This window comes from Ovis canadensis, chromosome 22 (assembly GCF_042477335.2).
Source record: "Ovis canadensis isolate MfBH-ARS-UI-01 breed Bighorn chromosome 22, ARS-UI_OviCan_v2, whole genome shotgun sequence".
In the NCBI taxonomy this organism is placed as follows: domain Eukaryota; kingdom Metazoa; phylum Chordata; class Mammalia; order Artiodactyla; family Bovidae; genus Ovis; species Ovis canadensis.
Window position 1 is genome coordinate 51,870,360 of NC_091266.1, and position 15,598 is coordinate 51,885,957.

Genomic DNA, 15,598 nt, shown 5'->3' on the forward strand with positions numbered 1-15,598 from the left:
TCATGAATTTGGGAGGCACACTAGTATTTTTAAACCATTTAATTGTACCCTTTATATCCTAAATTTTAAGAAAAAGATTTTGCCGTCCTTTGTGGCATGTGGAATCTTAGTTAGTTCCCTAACCAGGAATTGAACCCGCACCCCCTGTCTTGGAAGTGTGAAGCCTTAATTGCTGGACCACCAGGGAAGTTCCCTGGGGCACACTATTTAACCCAATACCCATCTTGTACAGTGCTGTAAGGAAATAGATGAGGCAATGGAGGACCGTGTGATATTTCTAGGGAAATATCTTCAACAAAGATGGCCAGGGAAGGCATCTCTGAAGAGGTGATTGCCTAACAAAGAGCAGCCTACTACAGGAAGAATGTTCTGGGGTCCAAGAATCCAAATGGATGCCTAAGGAGGTGACCGAGAACTGAATTTGACATGAGAACTGAACGCAGTGAAAGATCTCAAGAACCAGGAGGTATTACCTCCCTCCCCTAAAGGGCTCAAAGGACTGAGCTTGTAATCCCCCTACCAAAGAGAGTGGGTGGTCCACGCTCAGGAAGCCCCAACCCACAGAGGGCCTCCCTTCCAAGAGCACATTAATTTATACGCCTCTCTCCCCGCCGCCCCTCACAATGCAGGTGGTTTCCTGACGCAGGATATTAACTTTCAGCTGCTGGAGGTCCCTAACCTCCATGCTGGCCTAAAAGGTTTCATCAGGTTTGGATAAGCCTCAGATAAGGAGCTGAACTTTTGCAGGCTTATGAGAACTGCACCTCCAATCCTTCAGAGATTCGCTCATCATGAACCTTAATCCATCTCAAATAAATCTTATGCATACAGACGTGGTTTCCCACCATGGCTGTTTCACAAGGAAAAAGAACAGCTTTGTCTGTTCTGCAAAAGCCCTCTCTGTTGACATTGTGCCCGTGGATTTAATTTCCGAGATTTACATTTTAATTCTTTAAGATATTCAGGAGATAAATAAACAGAGAGGCCCATGGTTGAGACACAGCCCTTTCCTCGAAAACCTACTTGCCTTGTTTTCCTCTCTCTGGAGCCCTTGTTTCTTTCTCTTACCAAATTTAATTCAATTTCCTTCTCCACTCTGCTCAGGGTTTCCTCCCTATCTTTCAACCCTTTACTTTCTTTTCGGCCACCTTGTCCTCCCATAATCCCCTCTCCCTATACTGGACCTCCCAAATTGGCTGTTCACTTATCATGGTTGACTAGTGTCCCCAACCCAAAAGTTCATGCCCACCCTGAACCTCAATATGTGATCTTGCTTGGAAATAAGGTCTCTGCAGATGTCATCAAGTTATGACGTGCTCACATTGGATTAGAGTGGCCCCTAAATCCAGTGACCGGTGTACTTATAAGATGAGAAGAGTCTGTGTGATGGTGAAGGAAGAGATTGGAAAGATGCAGCTACAAGCTGAGGAAAACCAAGAGTTTCTGGGAGCCTCCACAGGCTGGTTAAGAGGCAGGGAAGGACCCTCCCCTAGAACCTTCAGAGAGAGCAGGGTCCTGCCAACATCTTGACTTCAGACCCTTGACTTCTAAAACTGTGAGAGAATAAATTTCTGTTGTTTTAAGCCCTCAAGTTCTTCGTTATTCATCACAAGAGCACCCAGGAAACTAGCAGAGCACTCAGCCTGCTCTCCACCTGTCTCTCACCTGGGTCCCCACCTCACCTGGAACCCCACAGCTGGACCGCACGACCGGCCCACTCCTCTAGGGAGGCCCAACCTCTGACTGACCTCTCTTTATCCATGACTGTGGAGGCCATGTGATCTCTATTCCTATGAAGAACCCAACTAAGGTTTCTTTGTTTTCTCCATATTTTATTATGAAGTCTTCAAACATATAGCAAAGGTGAGATAATTTGCAATGAACACCCATATAGCTAACACCTACATTAACCATTAATCTAGTCCCTCCAAAATGACTTTGTGATATGGTGGTAAGAACTTGAACTAAGTCCAATTGCCTGGTTCTGAATTCAGGCCCTGTTCTTTACTAGATGGGAGACCCTCTGCAAAGTAAAGCTACGTGAGCTTTCTGAATCTATTTCAGCATATGAAAAATGGGGATAAAAAATGAAGATAAATGAGTACGTGAAACTCTTAGGGTCATTCTGGGGAAGAAAGGCGTTAAAGTATGTGCGTGGCACATTGTACATAAGTAAGCAGAGCCCATCTTTATCCTCTGTTACCCAGCACCATAGCACTTTCATCGTGTGCACAGTACACGCTATTTCTCTGCTCAAAAAGCTACACTGGCTTTCTTGTGGTTCCTAGAACAAATCTAAATTTTGCTGCCTAGATTTAAAAATAACCAAGAAAACTATTGTTCAAGCTATCTAAAATATCAAGCTAGCTTTTTTCTGGATTAGAATTCCATCAACTCAAGGGCATAACTAATTCACTGTAAAGATTAGAAACACCGATTGGTCAACCTTAAACAGCAAAAGGCATAATAAAATGAATAAGAAAAGTGCAATAACTCAACAACAATACTATGCACTTGGTAGACAAAATCTTTTCAATCACACTGGTAGATTTGGGGGCACAAGAAAGCAGAGAGGGTTTTGGCCCTTGACAGTCTGTGAAGCCTCCATCACTGGTCCCACCCAGTCCTAACCTAGAGCCTGGTGAGTGTACTGCACTTTCAACATCCCATAAGCATAACACCAAACTTGTCTTTGCCTCCACCTCCATTCAGATTGTCTTCCATCTGCCCACCTACAGGTCTGCCCTGGTCCTGTCCACTCAGGTCTTCCGCCTTCTTTAAACTATCTCTAGCCCCACTCTTTCAGCAGAAGAACCCCCACCCTCTATGACTTCCTCCAGCACTGAGAAAGGGTAGTGCCCATTGGCCCCTAAACAGACTGGCTTTGTGTTTCCAATAAAATTGTCAACTCTTGGAAGGTAGAAATGTGTCTGCTATACATCTCATGCTCCTGCTCATACCCACACAGACCACAGCAGGTAATATCTGCTGATTCATTCTGGGTCCAAAACCTGTCCCCTAAAAAAAAAAAAAAAACAAAAAAAAAAAAAACAAAACACCAGTGGTGAAGGAAACAGAATGGCAAAAAGACTTTTGGACTCATGGATAAGAAAGGATTTGGCTTTGCTGTCAATGTCCAACTTATACAGTGACAGCATCTGCTTCAACCTTGCTAAGCACCTAAACTGTCGAACATAAAAGGAAGTGTGTGTACATATGTGAGCACGTTCACGCACGTGCACACACATAAACCATACACACAGAATGTGTTTCCTCTGAGCTTTGTCGTTTTAGTCCACTGTTATTCATCAAACATCTACTGAGCACCCACTATGTGCTAAGCACTGCACTTGGTGCTGGGAATTCAAATTAAAAGACACAGTTCCTTCTGTCCAGGGGCTTGATCTGGGGTGGGAAGACTTACTCAAACAGATCATTACAACAACATGAGTTGAGAGAAGTGCTGATGGAGGCAGGAGAGGGTAATAGGAAACTCCGCAGAGTAGAAGGCAGAATTCCCCACCTGTTGGGATGAGCGAGTCAGGGTAACCCAGCAGAGAGGTATCCTGAGTTGTACAAAGTGAGCAGGAGCAGGGACATATCTAGGAGAGGAACTGGGAGGGCAGCTGAACTCACAACCATTTCAAGATAAAATGTCACTGCACGGATTGTAAGCATGGTCCTAATAAAGACATTAGAAGAGATTGTGAATATGCAGTGAGAAGATTGCTTCTCACACACACACACACATTGGAGACATCAGCATGGACCAGAGAGCTCATTCCCTTCTGCTTCCTAGGGACACAGAGAAAAGACGACTTTTTCCAGATCAGGAAACCAGCCCGCAGCAGACATGGAATCTACCAGCAACTTGATCTCATACTTTCAGGCTCCAGAACCATGAGAAATAAACACTTGCTATTCGACACCCCACCCCACTCCCTGTTTATGGCATTTTGTTACAACAGCTGGAACTGACATAGATAGGTATCTAATAAACTCACCCCTCTGCATCTGGGTGGTCCTGTTGAGCCTAGGGAAGGTCAAGGACCTGTGACTGCGTTTCACCAGGAGTAGAAGAAAGTCCTTCAGTGGGAATCAGGACAGTGTTGTAAAGCCTAAGTCAGACTTCCTGAGTTGAAAACCCTGGCTTAAGTGTCTCACCTTGGGAGTGGGAATGTGCAGATAAGCAAGGGGAGAAGCCTAGAATGATCCATGTGGTAATAAAGAGAGCTAGACACACCAGTGGAGAAGGCAATGGCACCCCACTCCAGTATTCTTGCCTGGGATATCCCATGGATGGAGGAGCCTGGTGGGCTGCAGTCCATGGGGTCGCTAAGAGTTGGACACAACTGAACAACTTCACTTTCACTTTTCACTTTCAAGCACTGGAGAAGGAAATGGCAACCCACTTGTGTTCTTGCCTAGAGAATCCCAGGGACGGGGGAGCCTGGTGGGCTGCCATCTATGGGGTCACACAGAGTCGGACATGACTGAAGTGACTTAGCAGCAGCAGACACACCAGTAAGAACTCACACTAAATATAGATACAACTGGTTGTATATAGAAACAGACAGGCATATATACATGGGTTAGAATACACATAGATGCATTTTTTGCTCTGTCAACCGAGAGGGCCAGAAGAAATGATACTCCAATAACAATAAGCGTACCCAGCACCCAGATCTTGGTTTCTAACATCATTCTCCAATAAAAGGAAGCAGGGCTCCTTTAGGAAATGGCTGACTCAAGGACAGGGATGGGAAATACACAAGATGAGCATGGAGCATCTTATAGTATCAGAAAGTATTGCAGAAGGCCTCAAAAAATAATTGACAGTAGTATGTCAAAGGGGCACAAGGAGTCCACTGAGCGAGCTTCCAGTGGACAAGCCAAGAAAATAAATTAAATATGCCATTACATTGTAATCCAAGATATAGAGTAAAATTCTATGAGGAGAAGAGCCTGGCAAGCTACAGTCCATGGGGTCACAAAGAATTGGACACAACTGAGCAACTATCACATAGGATAAAGAATCCTTCGCCAGAGCAGGAGTTGTGAGTTGGATCCCTGGGTCAAGAAGATCCCCTGGAGAAGGAAATGGCAACTCAATCTGGTATTTTTGCCTGGGAAACCCCATGGACAGAGGAGTCTGGCAGGCTACAGCCCACGGACTTGCAAAGAGTCAGGCACAACTTAGTGACTAAATGACAACAACAAGATAGAATAAATAATCCTAAGTCCATACTGATCTAAATATATGATTGTATAAAGTAATAAATGAAGCATAGGAACCAAATCTCCCTTGTAGAAAAATAACTTGAGCAGCTAGCCTCTGTATAATAAGATGGAACACAGCTCCGCACTTTCCCTAAGAGTAGGCTATGCGTAGATTTCCTTCCAAAGAGTACAGTGTGGAAAGGAGTCAGAAAGTAATTTTGCAGTGGAAAAACTTGACAAACGCGACTTCAGCCAGGTGTTCAAGATCAACATCAAGAGTCATAGATCATGTTGACAGGAAATGCCTTTGATATGAAGTCAGGCAAATGGAGCTTTACCTCTGTGATCTTCCCCAAAACCCATACCCTCAGTCTAATCATGAGAAAAACAGGATTCAAATTCCCAGAGAGGGACATCTACAACAGAGACTTCCCAAAGCACCAGGATTCCCCAACACTGTCAAGGTCATCAAAAACAAGGTAAGTCTTAGAAACTGTCACAGCCAAGAGGAGCCTAAGACACGGATACTAAAAGTGACGTGATGTCCTGGATAGGATCCCCGAAAAGAGGTGGAACATTAGGTACAAACTAAGGGAATAGGAATGGGCTTCCCAGGTGGCGCAGTGGTAAAGAATCCGCCTGCCACTGCAGGAGACGAAGGAGACGCAGGTTCAACCCCTGGGTTGGTAAGATCCCCTGGAGGGGGAAATGCAACCCACTCCAGTATTCTTGCCTGAAAAAATGACATGTAAAGAGGAGCCTGGAAGGCTACAGTCTATGGGGTTGCAAAGAATCAGACAGAACTGAGCAAATGATCAGCACACATGTACTCATGCAAGGGAATCTGAATAAGCCATGGAGTTTAGCTAATAATAATGGATCAATATTGGGTCATTAGTTGTAACAAACGAACCATGTTAATGTAAGAAGTTAGTAATAGGGGAAACGGGGTGCAGGGTATATGGTGACTCTCTAGCTTCACAATTTTTCAGAAAACCTAAAACTTTACTGTAGAATATGGTCTTTCAACCAAAATAAATAAATATGTATTGGCCTGGTCCCTGTCCCTTCTCCCTGCGCCCATCCCCTTGTGTCTAGGATTGTACCCTCTGCCCCCAATCCAGCCCCAGTCTTTTCCTGAGTCCCTAATACATAGTATAAAGTGGTTATTAAGTCTCCATGTGTCTCGGAGCCAGCTGCTACTGCTAAGTCGCTTCAGTCGTGTCCAACTCTGTGTGACCCCATAGACGGCAGCCCACCAGGCTCCTCTGTCCCTGGGATTCTCCAGGCAAGAACACCGGAGTGAGTTGCCATTTCCTTCTCCAATGCATGAAAGTGAAAAGTGAAAGTGAAGTTGTTCAGTTGTGTCCGACTCTTTGCGACCCCATGGACTGCAGCCCACCAGGCTCCTCCGTCCTTGGGATTTTCCAGGCAGGAGGACTGGAGTGGGGTGCCATCGCCTTCTCCTTCCTGGAGCCAGGGCCCTGCCTTTATCTCAGCGTTCACACCCACTTTCCCTCCCCTTCTGTCTCCCACTCCCATTCCTGCTCTCCTCGGCCCAAGCCCCCCGGGGCAGACAGATAAGTAAAGAAGAGAGCAGAGCAGAGGCTGAGGTTAGAACTGAAACCAGCTGGAAAACACTGAGATAGCATAGGAGGAGAAGGGTGGGAGACTTTAAGAAAAAGTCGGAAAAAGAGGAAAGGAAAAAAATAAAATAAAATTGACTCTGGTGGGATTCGAACCCACAAAATATAAAATAAAATAAAATAAAATCCTGGCTCTACTACTCATGACTTATATAAACATCACTAGATGGATTCTACTCTGTGCTCAGTTTTCTCCCCTGTAAAGTGGGATTGCTGGTTATAAAACCTACTTCAGAAAATACGGGGACTGATTCAACGGGAAAATGTGTACAAAGCAACTGTCCCAATGCCTAGAATACAGGACATGGACAAACATTGGTGGTACCGTCATCATCATTATTATCATCCCAATAAAATAAAATTTAGAGAAGAAAAATTCCTCTTGTTATTAGCAACCATCTCAACAATAAAACTTACCCCCTTTCATTGATCTGGCGATTGTGAAACTCTACTAACTGGGGAGAGAGACTCTGAGACCTCACCTGAAAAGCATACTTCAGGATTGGAGTGAGGACACAGAATCTGCTACAAGGAAAAGCATTACTCGAGGCCAGCTGGCAGGAAACAGACCACCTTGCACAGCCCAGGCAGAATGTCATAAAGCATCTCAGAGAATGTGACTATTTAAATATGCCTATCGTTTTCCTACACAAGGCACTCACACAAAGTGAATCTACATGAAATTAAATGATAATGTTCAGTTTGTGCTGGAAAGATGAATGCATTTCCTACATGACTCGGAATATTCTACTGACTCTGAACAGAAAGGGGGATGCTATATATATACACCATAAATATTAGCTTAGAAACGTGTGACCAGGGAATCAGCCACTTTCCACCATAAGAATGTTCACGCATTTTTCTCATTTACTTGTTAGCATCATATGACAACTTGGAGTTTTTCCCTGGAGGTGGTAACAATAGATTTAATTTATTCACCCAAATCCCACATTCATAAAGAAAACAATATTTCATAATGTATAATGTTACCAGGGGGACCATAATTCATGGCTAAAGGGTCAGAGTTTTATAATAGATGGGTTTTCTGAAGTGGTTGGGAAAAACCTAAGATCCAGCTCCAGCAGTTAGACCAACACATTTGAAAAATACGAAAGAGCTTAAGTCAAGCACATTATAAATGGCAGTGGTCACTGTGATCACAAACCCACCTCAACAATTAACGAGCTAGGCTGGGCTGCCAGAAAGCAAACTATGATTTATTGTTCTTTTCAGATTAGTAAAAGCAATGCCATCCAGTGTGAATTCCATTATTAACACACATAGGAAAGAACTGATGTTTCCAAAAAGCCTTGAGAGTAGGTTACACTTCTACAACCATGTTTCTTTTCACCTTAATTCTCAGCCACCTCATTCTCAACCTCTGTTTTCACCCATGTTCTCTGGACAATACTCGAAATCTGCAGCATGGGACATTTTTGTACTCATTAACTCAAGTTCCCTTAAAACTTCTTAAAACAGAGCCATCAGCAGGAAGCCACGTTGGGTCAAGGATCTCCCCAACTCTCTCATTTTACAGATAGGAAAACCGAGGCTGCTGGGCAAAGCTATTGGACCAACCTCCTCAACAAAGGCAGCAGCCCTACTGGGGGAAAAACTGATGTCTACTAGGCATATTTATACATATACACACACACACACACTAATGTGCTGTGCTTAGTTGCTCAGTCGTGTTCGACTCTTTGCAACCTCATCGACTTTAACCTGCCAGGTTCCTCTATCCAGGGGGATTCTCCAGGCAAGAATACTAAAGTAGATTGCCATGCCCTCCTCCAGGGGATCTTCCCAACCCAGGGATTGAACCCAGGAATCCGCACTGCAGGCAGATTCCCTACCATCTGAGCCACCAGGGAAGCGCATACATTAATAATGTATACGTAATATAGATGATGAAAACATATGTATGCACTGGAGCAAAGTGGCTTTTTACAATCTTAAGACACATAGAAGAATATTTTATTGGCGTCTTTGGGGAGCATAATTTGCCAGCCTTAAGTCATGGCACAAGACTCCACACAGGCACAAAATATGGTGCTCAGTAGAGGTGAGCTGGCTGGGTGGGAAGTTCCCACTACCCACCACACTTCCTCAAGGGAGCGACTAGGGCCTGAGGGCAGGGCCCCATCTCAGCCCAGCTCGAGCCTGCTCAGCACTCAGCCTTGGTCCTGGTTTTAACTTCTCACATGCTGTTCTTGCGCATTTTCACAGCAGTCAGTGTGGTGCTTTTAAATGTAACTAAGACCATGTGACTCTTCTACTTAAAACTCACCACTACCACCATGGACTTCCTTCCTCTGATCCCTAGACCATGCCTGCCCTCCTCTCCTTGCTCATTTCATACAACTTCCTCTTCCACACCAGCTTCCTTCTGATTCTGGAATATGAGGGCGTTCCTGCCCACCAGGCCCCTCCCTTGCAAGTTTTCTTGCTGGGCCCCAGATCCTCCAATAGCTGGTCTTCCTTGTCACTCTCTGGCCACCCCCATGTAACATCCCTGGCCCTCTGAGCCCCTAGTGTACCATCCATGATATATTCTTCACTGCTTATGCTGTGCTGTGCGTAATCGCTCAGTCATGTTCAACTCTTTGCAACCACATGGACTGCAGCCCATGGAGAATCCATGAGGATTCTCCAGCCAAGAATACTGGAGTAGGTTGCCATGCCCTCCTCCAGGGGATCTTCCCAGTCCAGAAATTGAACCCAGATCTCCCGCACTGCAGGCAGATTCTTTACCAAGTGAGCCATCAGGGCAAGCCCAAGAATACTGGAGTGGGTAGCCTATCCCTTCTCCAGGGGATCTTCCCAACCCAGAAATCAAAATGGGGTCTCCTGTGTTGCAAGCAGATTCTTTACCAGCTGAGCTACTAGGGAAGCCCTCACTTCTTGTATCCCTCTTGAAATTTATCTTGTTTATTAATTTGCATGCCTGGCACCAAATGTTCCCCAAGCTCGATCATGAGTTCCATGAGAACAGGGGACTTCGCCGTTCCAGTCACTCCTTTATCTTCATAGAAAGTACAAAATAAACAAGTGCACTATGTTTGAAAAGTATCAAAAATTACTTCAGCTGGAAGAAAACCCTCTCTAATAGCAAGATCCCAGCTCCAGGTGAGAACTGAGGAGGAGGGAAGGCTATACCTCTTCGGGCACAGAGTCTATAAAGGACTTCAGTTCACTGAGCAGAGAATTAACTCAATGGTGAAATGTTTATATGGTGCCTGCTGACACTTTCAAACGCCCAGCTGAGTGGTGGTGTTCTCATTTCCAAGCCACTCAGTTTCCGTTCAATTTCAGAATCAAGGTTGAGCCCATGGATGAGCATTCAAAGGTGCTTCAGTAACTTCAAATGAGCTGTGCGGTGTGTGTGTGTGCATGTAGTCTTGACTTCATTATTAAACGATCAGTATAAAAGTGCCCTAAAACTCAAGATTCTAGACACATGCGCATGTACAGCATTTTTCAATTGCATTTGATGTTGTGAAGAGCAATTCTGTGGCTCTTCAGAATTCCTGAGAGCCATCCAGTGGCTCATGAGCTCTGTGGATGCCAGATAATGTGGGTCAATTAAGGCTCCTTGAAAATGTGGCCCCATGGTCCCCAGAACTCCTACACACGGAAGGCCCAGCTGCGGACCCACTGGTCCCTGACTGTCCTCGGGCCCTGTAGTCTGTCACAGCAAGTGGCATTTACAGATGAAAGAACCGAGACAAACTCAGAAACGGCTCTGAGGGTAGAAATCAGCTCCCACGTGCACACACCACGGTACCAGCAGAGAAAGACCCGCAGTAGCTGCTGCGCTGTCATCTGCTATAACAAGATTGATCTGTAGTGAAAGAAAAGATAATGCTATCCAGAGGAAAAACTTCGGTTTCCTCTGAGAACATCTGATGTTGTCAACTTGCAAGCCTGTTTCCCTCTTCTGCCAGCCTTGGCGTACGGCAGCCCCAACCTGCAAGGATTCCTCTGGGCAAAGAGACCTTACTTGCTCATGGCCAAGAGTACATTTTTGCAAACCAGCACTCCCCAACCCAGCTGGCCTTCAGTCCCTGGGTAAACCAAAGCAAGCCGGGCCTGATGCCCATGGCATGGTCAGCCCAGAGCCACTCACAGTTGCCTTGATGGGCGGCAGAAACGGCCCTGTGGCTTCTGTTCACCTGAAATCACATAGTTTTCTGCTGTTTATTTCTAGCACACTTCATGGCCCCTGTGTTTCAAGTTAATGGCACAATTCTGGTAGCAAAGTTTCTGCGCACCCATCCCCCCGCCCCCAGCCCCAAGAAGATGCTGTGCAGTCACGTTTCAGACATTGTCTGCAAGACAGAGAAGCTTTGTCTTTTTCTGAGGTTACTGTCACTGACACATTTTTACTGTCACATTTTACTGAGCATTCATTTCACAGGCAGAATGGCCAGAAGCAGAGGTAAGGAGGGGTACCAGCTGGTGAGTTCTCGGCCATCATTTCAGAGAATGTCCCTCTGTACGAAACAGTCCTACAAAGGCCAGAGCCATGTAAATAATTCACAAAAGCAAGTTCAGTTCTCCCCATCTGTAATCCTAGTACTATCTCACAGGGCCAGGGATAGCTAGCAGCTTCTGTCTCTGGAAGATGTTATTAAGTCTCGATAGTCCATGATTTACAGGTGATTATAAGTTTTGCTCTGCATATCATTGTTACCGACAGTCAAATCCCATCAATGGAATGGCATGACTGATTAAAAAGGAGGCAAACTTGACATGAGCAGTCTGATAAGCCATTTTTTATACTGACTACAATAACTGAATGCTCATGGTTGTAGGTAGAAAAGCCAGATCTGACACCAACCTTTTCTCTCTCCATTCTCCAGGGGCCTCGGCATGCCGGCTCCAACAAGACTTTTCCAAACTCACACATTTTATGTCTCAAAAGAAGACACGTAGTTCGGCATTGGGGAGAGCTTGGCTCTCTAGTTTATAGAAAAAAAACAAAACTGCCTCCCATAGCAGGTCATCGAACCCTCAATGTGTCAAGGAAGAAAACGCACTGTAGCCAGGACCCTGACGGCACATGCTTTACACCCACAGTCGTGGCACCTTCTCAATTTTGCCCATCGCTTCGTCTCCAGCCAAATGGAACTTATTACTTCTGGCTGGTTTAGATTTATGAATTATTTATAAAAGTAGGTCTGTGACTCCACACTCTTAAAAGACAACACAAGTCCCTTCGTTGTTACCCACAACTGCGTTTCGATCAGAGAAAGCAGACAGACCTTCTCCATCACATGCTGCATGTTTGGGGTAAAATAATCATTGAGAAAATATCCAGCCCATAAAATTATCTGGAAGCTACTTATGTGATGCCTGGATTTTTTTTTTTTTTTTAACTCCAGTCTCTTTTATCCTAAGGCAGCCTGGGATTCGAGAATGAGGTGGCAGCCATGGGATACACACGCTTCCCACCTTGAATATATAAACAATCTGGTCTGTCCACTTTCTCCCAGTAGTTTCAGATGGTGATGAAAAATGGAAAGAGGCAGTTGCCCTGACGGTGTATCTAGTGGGTTCGATAAGGCCATGCCCGCGAGTCTCCCAGAGTGCAGAAACTGTGCATCCTGAGTGGGGACTTAAACATGAGCCAGAAGGACACATAGCTTAGACACAGTCTACGCTTTCCCTCTCCAGCTCCCCTGAACATATAAACTTGACTGGAAAACTATGTAAGACACTGCACACCCTTGCCGGGTTTCTCTCAATCACTGGCCCAACTGGAGGGATTGTGAGGTCCCTCTGGGCTGAAGGGCACAAAGTGGCCAGCCAGCCATGGTCTTGCCCACACCTTTGCTTGACAGAGAAGCTCCCAGGTGGAGGTGGCGTGTGGAGACCTGACCAAGCAGAAGCTGGCCTGGATGCAGGAGCTCTGAGAAACAGGGGCCTCCACCCGATCCCCTCCAGAGACATCTGCTCCCCACCTGTCTCACAAGCCCACAGCAGCCCTGCCCTTGGACAGGTGCCTGGGCATGAACCCGTGCCCAATGTCCCCGCCCCAACTGTCCAGTCCTCATTCTACCCCCAAGCAAGGTCCAGAGGAAGGGGCAGAGGCTGGACAGCAGAGGTTCTGGAAGGCTGATGGCACTTCAGGCCACTCCAGACCATCCTCCTCACGGTACGTCTGTCCTAAAGTCCCCGTGGCACGTCCATAGAAGGATGGAAAGCCCCATAACCCTCTGCACGCAGGTGATATTCTTTCCCAAAAGAGCACAAGCAATAGAAAAGCAGGCAGGAGGCAATGAGCTTACCTTGCTGGAAAACATCTGCCAGGAAGAAGGAAAAACAGGAGGAAAAAGGGAGAGAGAAAGGAGAAAAAAATTAGTAATTATGTTGTAAATGACAGTGATGAGCATCATAGCTAACATATACTGACTGTACTAAACCCTCTTAGTACAATATTTCCTCTACTCAGAGACAGTGGTTAAAAGCTTGAGCTCTGGAAGGGAACTGCGTGGGTTTAAATCCTGGCTCGATGCTTACTAACCCTGTGGCTTACAGATTCCTAAACCACAAATACATTTGCATTGGAAAGATTAAACAAACTGTGTCCTATGTTTTAAAGTCTTAGACTGGTGTCCAGGACATGGTAAACATACATAAGTTGCCAGTTACTATTCATTTTAATATTACTATTTTCACTACAACCCTATGAGGCAAGTTGCAATATTATCCTTACTTTATAAATAGGGATACTGAGCTTCTGGGTGGTTGAGAAACTGATCCAAGACCACAGAAGAATAAGCAATGAGCTCAGGATTGAACCCAAATCTGTCTGATTCCACAAACCATCTTCTTGTCTACTACTAAGCTGCCGGGCTGGTTTATAAACAACAGAAGTGACAATGGCACACAATAGGATAAACAGAGGAAAGACCTGTGAATCTACTAGAGTTCCATATTTAAATCGTAATAAGCACAAAATCTGTATGAATTCTCCACATATAATTCACAACTAATAACACCAGGTCTTCATGTTAAATCTGAAGTCAAAATCTGTGACAAGTTGAAAAAAAAATACTAATTCGTATGCCAAGCACTAGGTCTGGCATCTGAAAACACACACATTAGCAAAAAGCATAAATTAACAAGCACTGGCTAACGCCTGCCAACGGTAACCACTAGGCATACTTCTGGGCTCTGTGCTCATTTGCTTCAGTTATGGTCAGCTCTCTGTGACCACAGCCCACCAGCCTCCTCTCTCCATGAGATTCTCCAGGCAAGAATATTGGAGTGGGTTGCCATGGCCTCCTCCTCCAGGGGATCTTCCCGAACCAGGGGTTGAACCCACATCTCCTGCATTGCAGGCAGGTTCTTTACCTGTTGAGCCAACAGGCTTTATACAAACGAATTAATCCAATACAAATTTGTTCTGTCTGCCTTCTTTACTCTACAGTGATTATGGGAGTCATCCATGCTGTGGCATGTAGAAGGCCATCCATTCTCACTGCCAGGTAGTATTCTACTGGGTGATTTTATGATTTTATCATAATTTATTTCTCCATCCTAATGTGGATGGATATTTGGATTGTTTCTGAAGACAACTGTTGGGCGATTACAAACTGTGATGTTTTGTCCATATCTTTTGGTGAACATGAATGCATAGGTCAGGTACATTTTTTAAGATTTTTTTTTTTTTTGATGTGGACAATTTTTAAAGTCTTACTGAATCTGTTAAAATATTGCTTCTGTTTATGCTTTGGGTTTTTGGTCATGAGGCATGTGGGATCTTAGTTTCCTGACCAGGGATCGAAACTTTACCCCTTGGAAGGTTAACACTGGACTGCCAGGGAAGTCCCTGCAAGGTACTTTTTGACATCAGGCTTCTACAGACTCTCAATCACCCCCAAGATATTCCTGTCTGGTCCTACTTTCTCATCCAGTAATTCAAAGATGGAGGATAGCATTGGCAAGAATACAGACACTACTATGCAGACGTAAGCCAGTTCCTGCCCTGATCATGGGGTTGTGCCATGCTCAGCCACGTCTGACTCTTTGTGACCCTAGGGACTGTAGCCTGCCAGGCTCCTCTCTCCGTGGAGATTCTCCAGGCAAGAACACTGAAGTGGGTTATCATGCCCTCCTCCAGGGCATCTTCCCAACCCAGGGATCAAACCAGGGTCTCCAGCACTGCAGGTATTCTTTACCATCTGAGCCAACACGGGGTTGTAAACAGATACAAAACTTCTACAAGATAGTTTGACAGTATGTATGGAAAAGTTAAAGTACACATCCTTAACCTAACAACACCACTGCTAGGAGTGTCATCTAATAAAATATCTAAAGGTCTTCAAATATCTAAAGTCTACAAGGATGTTCATTACAGCATTGTGTATAAAGGACAAGCAACAGAGATTGTCTATTTGCCTGTCAAGGAGAAGGCAATGGTACCCCACTCCAGTACTCTTGCCTGGAAAATCCCATGGATGGAGGAGCCTGGTGGGCTGCAGTCCATGGGGTCGCTAGGAGTTGGACACGACTGAGCGACATCACTTTCACTTTTCACTTTCATGCGTTGGAGAAGGAAATGGCAACCCACTCCACTGTTCTCGCCTGGAGAATCCCAATGACGGGGGAGCCTGGTGGGCTGCCATCTCTGGGGTTGCACAGAGTCAGACACGACTGAAGCGACTTAGCAGCAGTAGCAGCAGCAGCAGAGAACCAAATCAAAAACAATACATCTATTCAGTAGA

General features: G+C 45.2%; 1 protein-coding gene across 7 annotated transcripts in view; it reads right to left on the reverse strand.

Moving 5' to 3' along the window:
* The window catches only part of GFRA1 (GDNF family receptor alpha 1), a 230,609-nt gene that overhangs the window by 149,834 nt on the left and 65,177 nt on the right, over positions 1-15,598 (reverse strand). For 3 of the 7 annotated variants that reach the window (XM_069567623.1, XM_069567621.1, XM_069567622.1), the window contains exon 5: positions 13,157-13,171. The exons of the other annotated variants lie outside the window; for them this stretch is intronic. In XM_069567623.1, the coding sequence (XP_069423724.1) occupies positions 13,157-13,171 (15 nt within the window). The remainder of the gene's footprint in view (positions 1-13,156; positions 13,172-15,598) is intronic. 7 annotated transcript variants of the gene reach the window in all.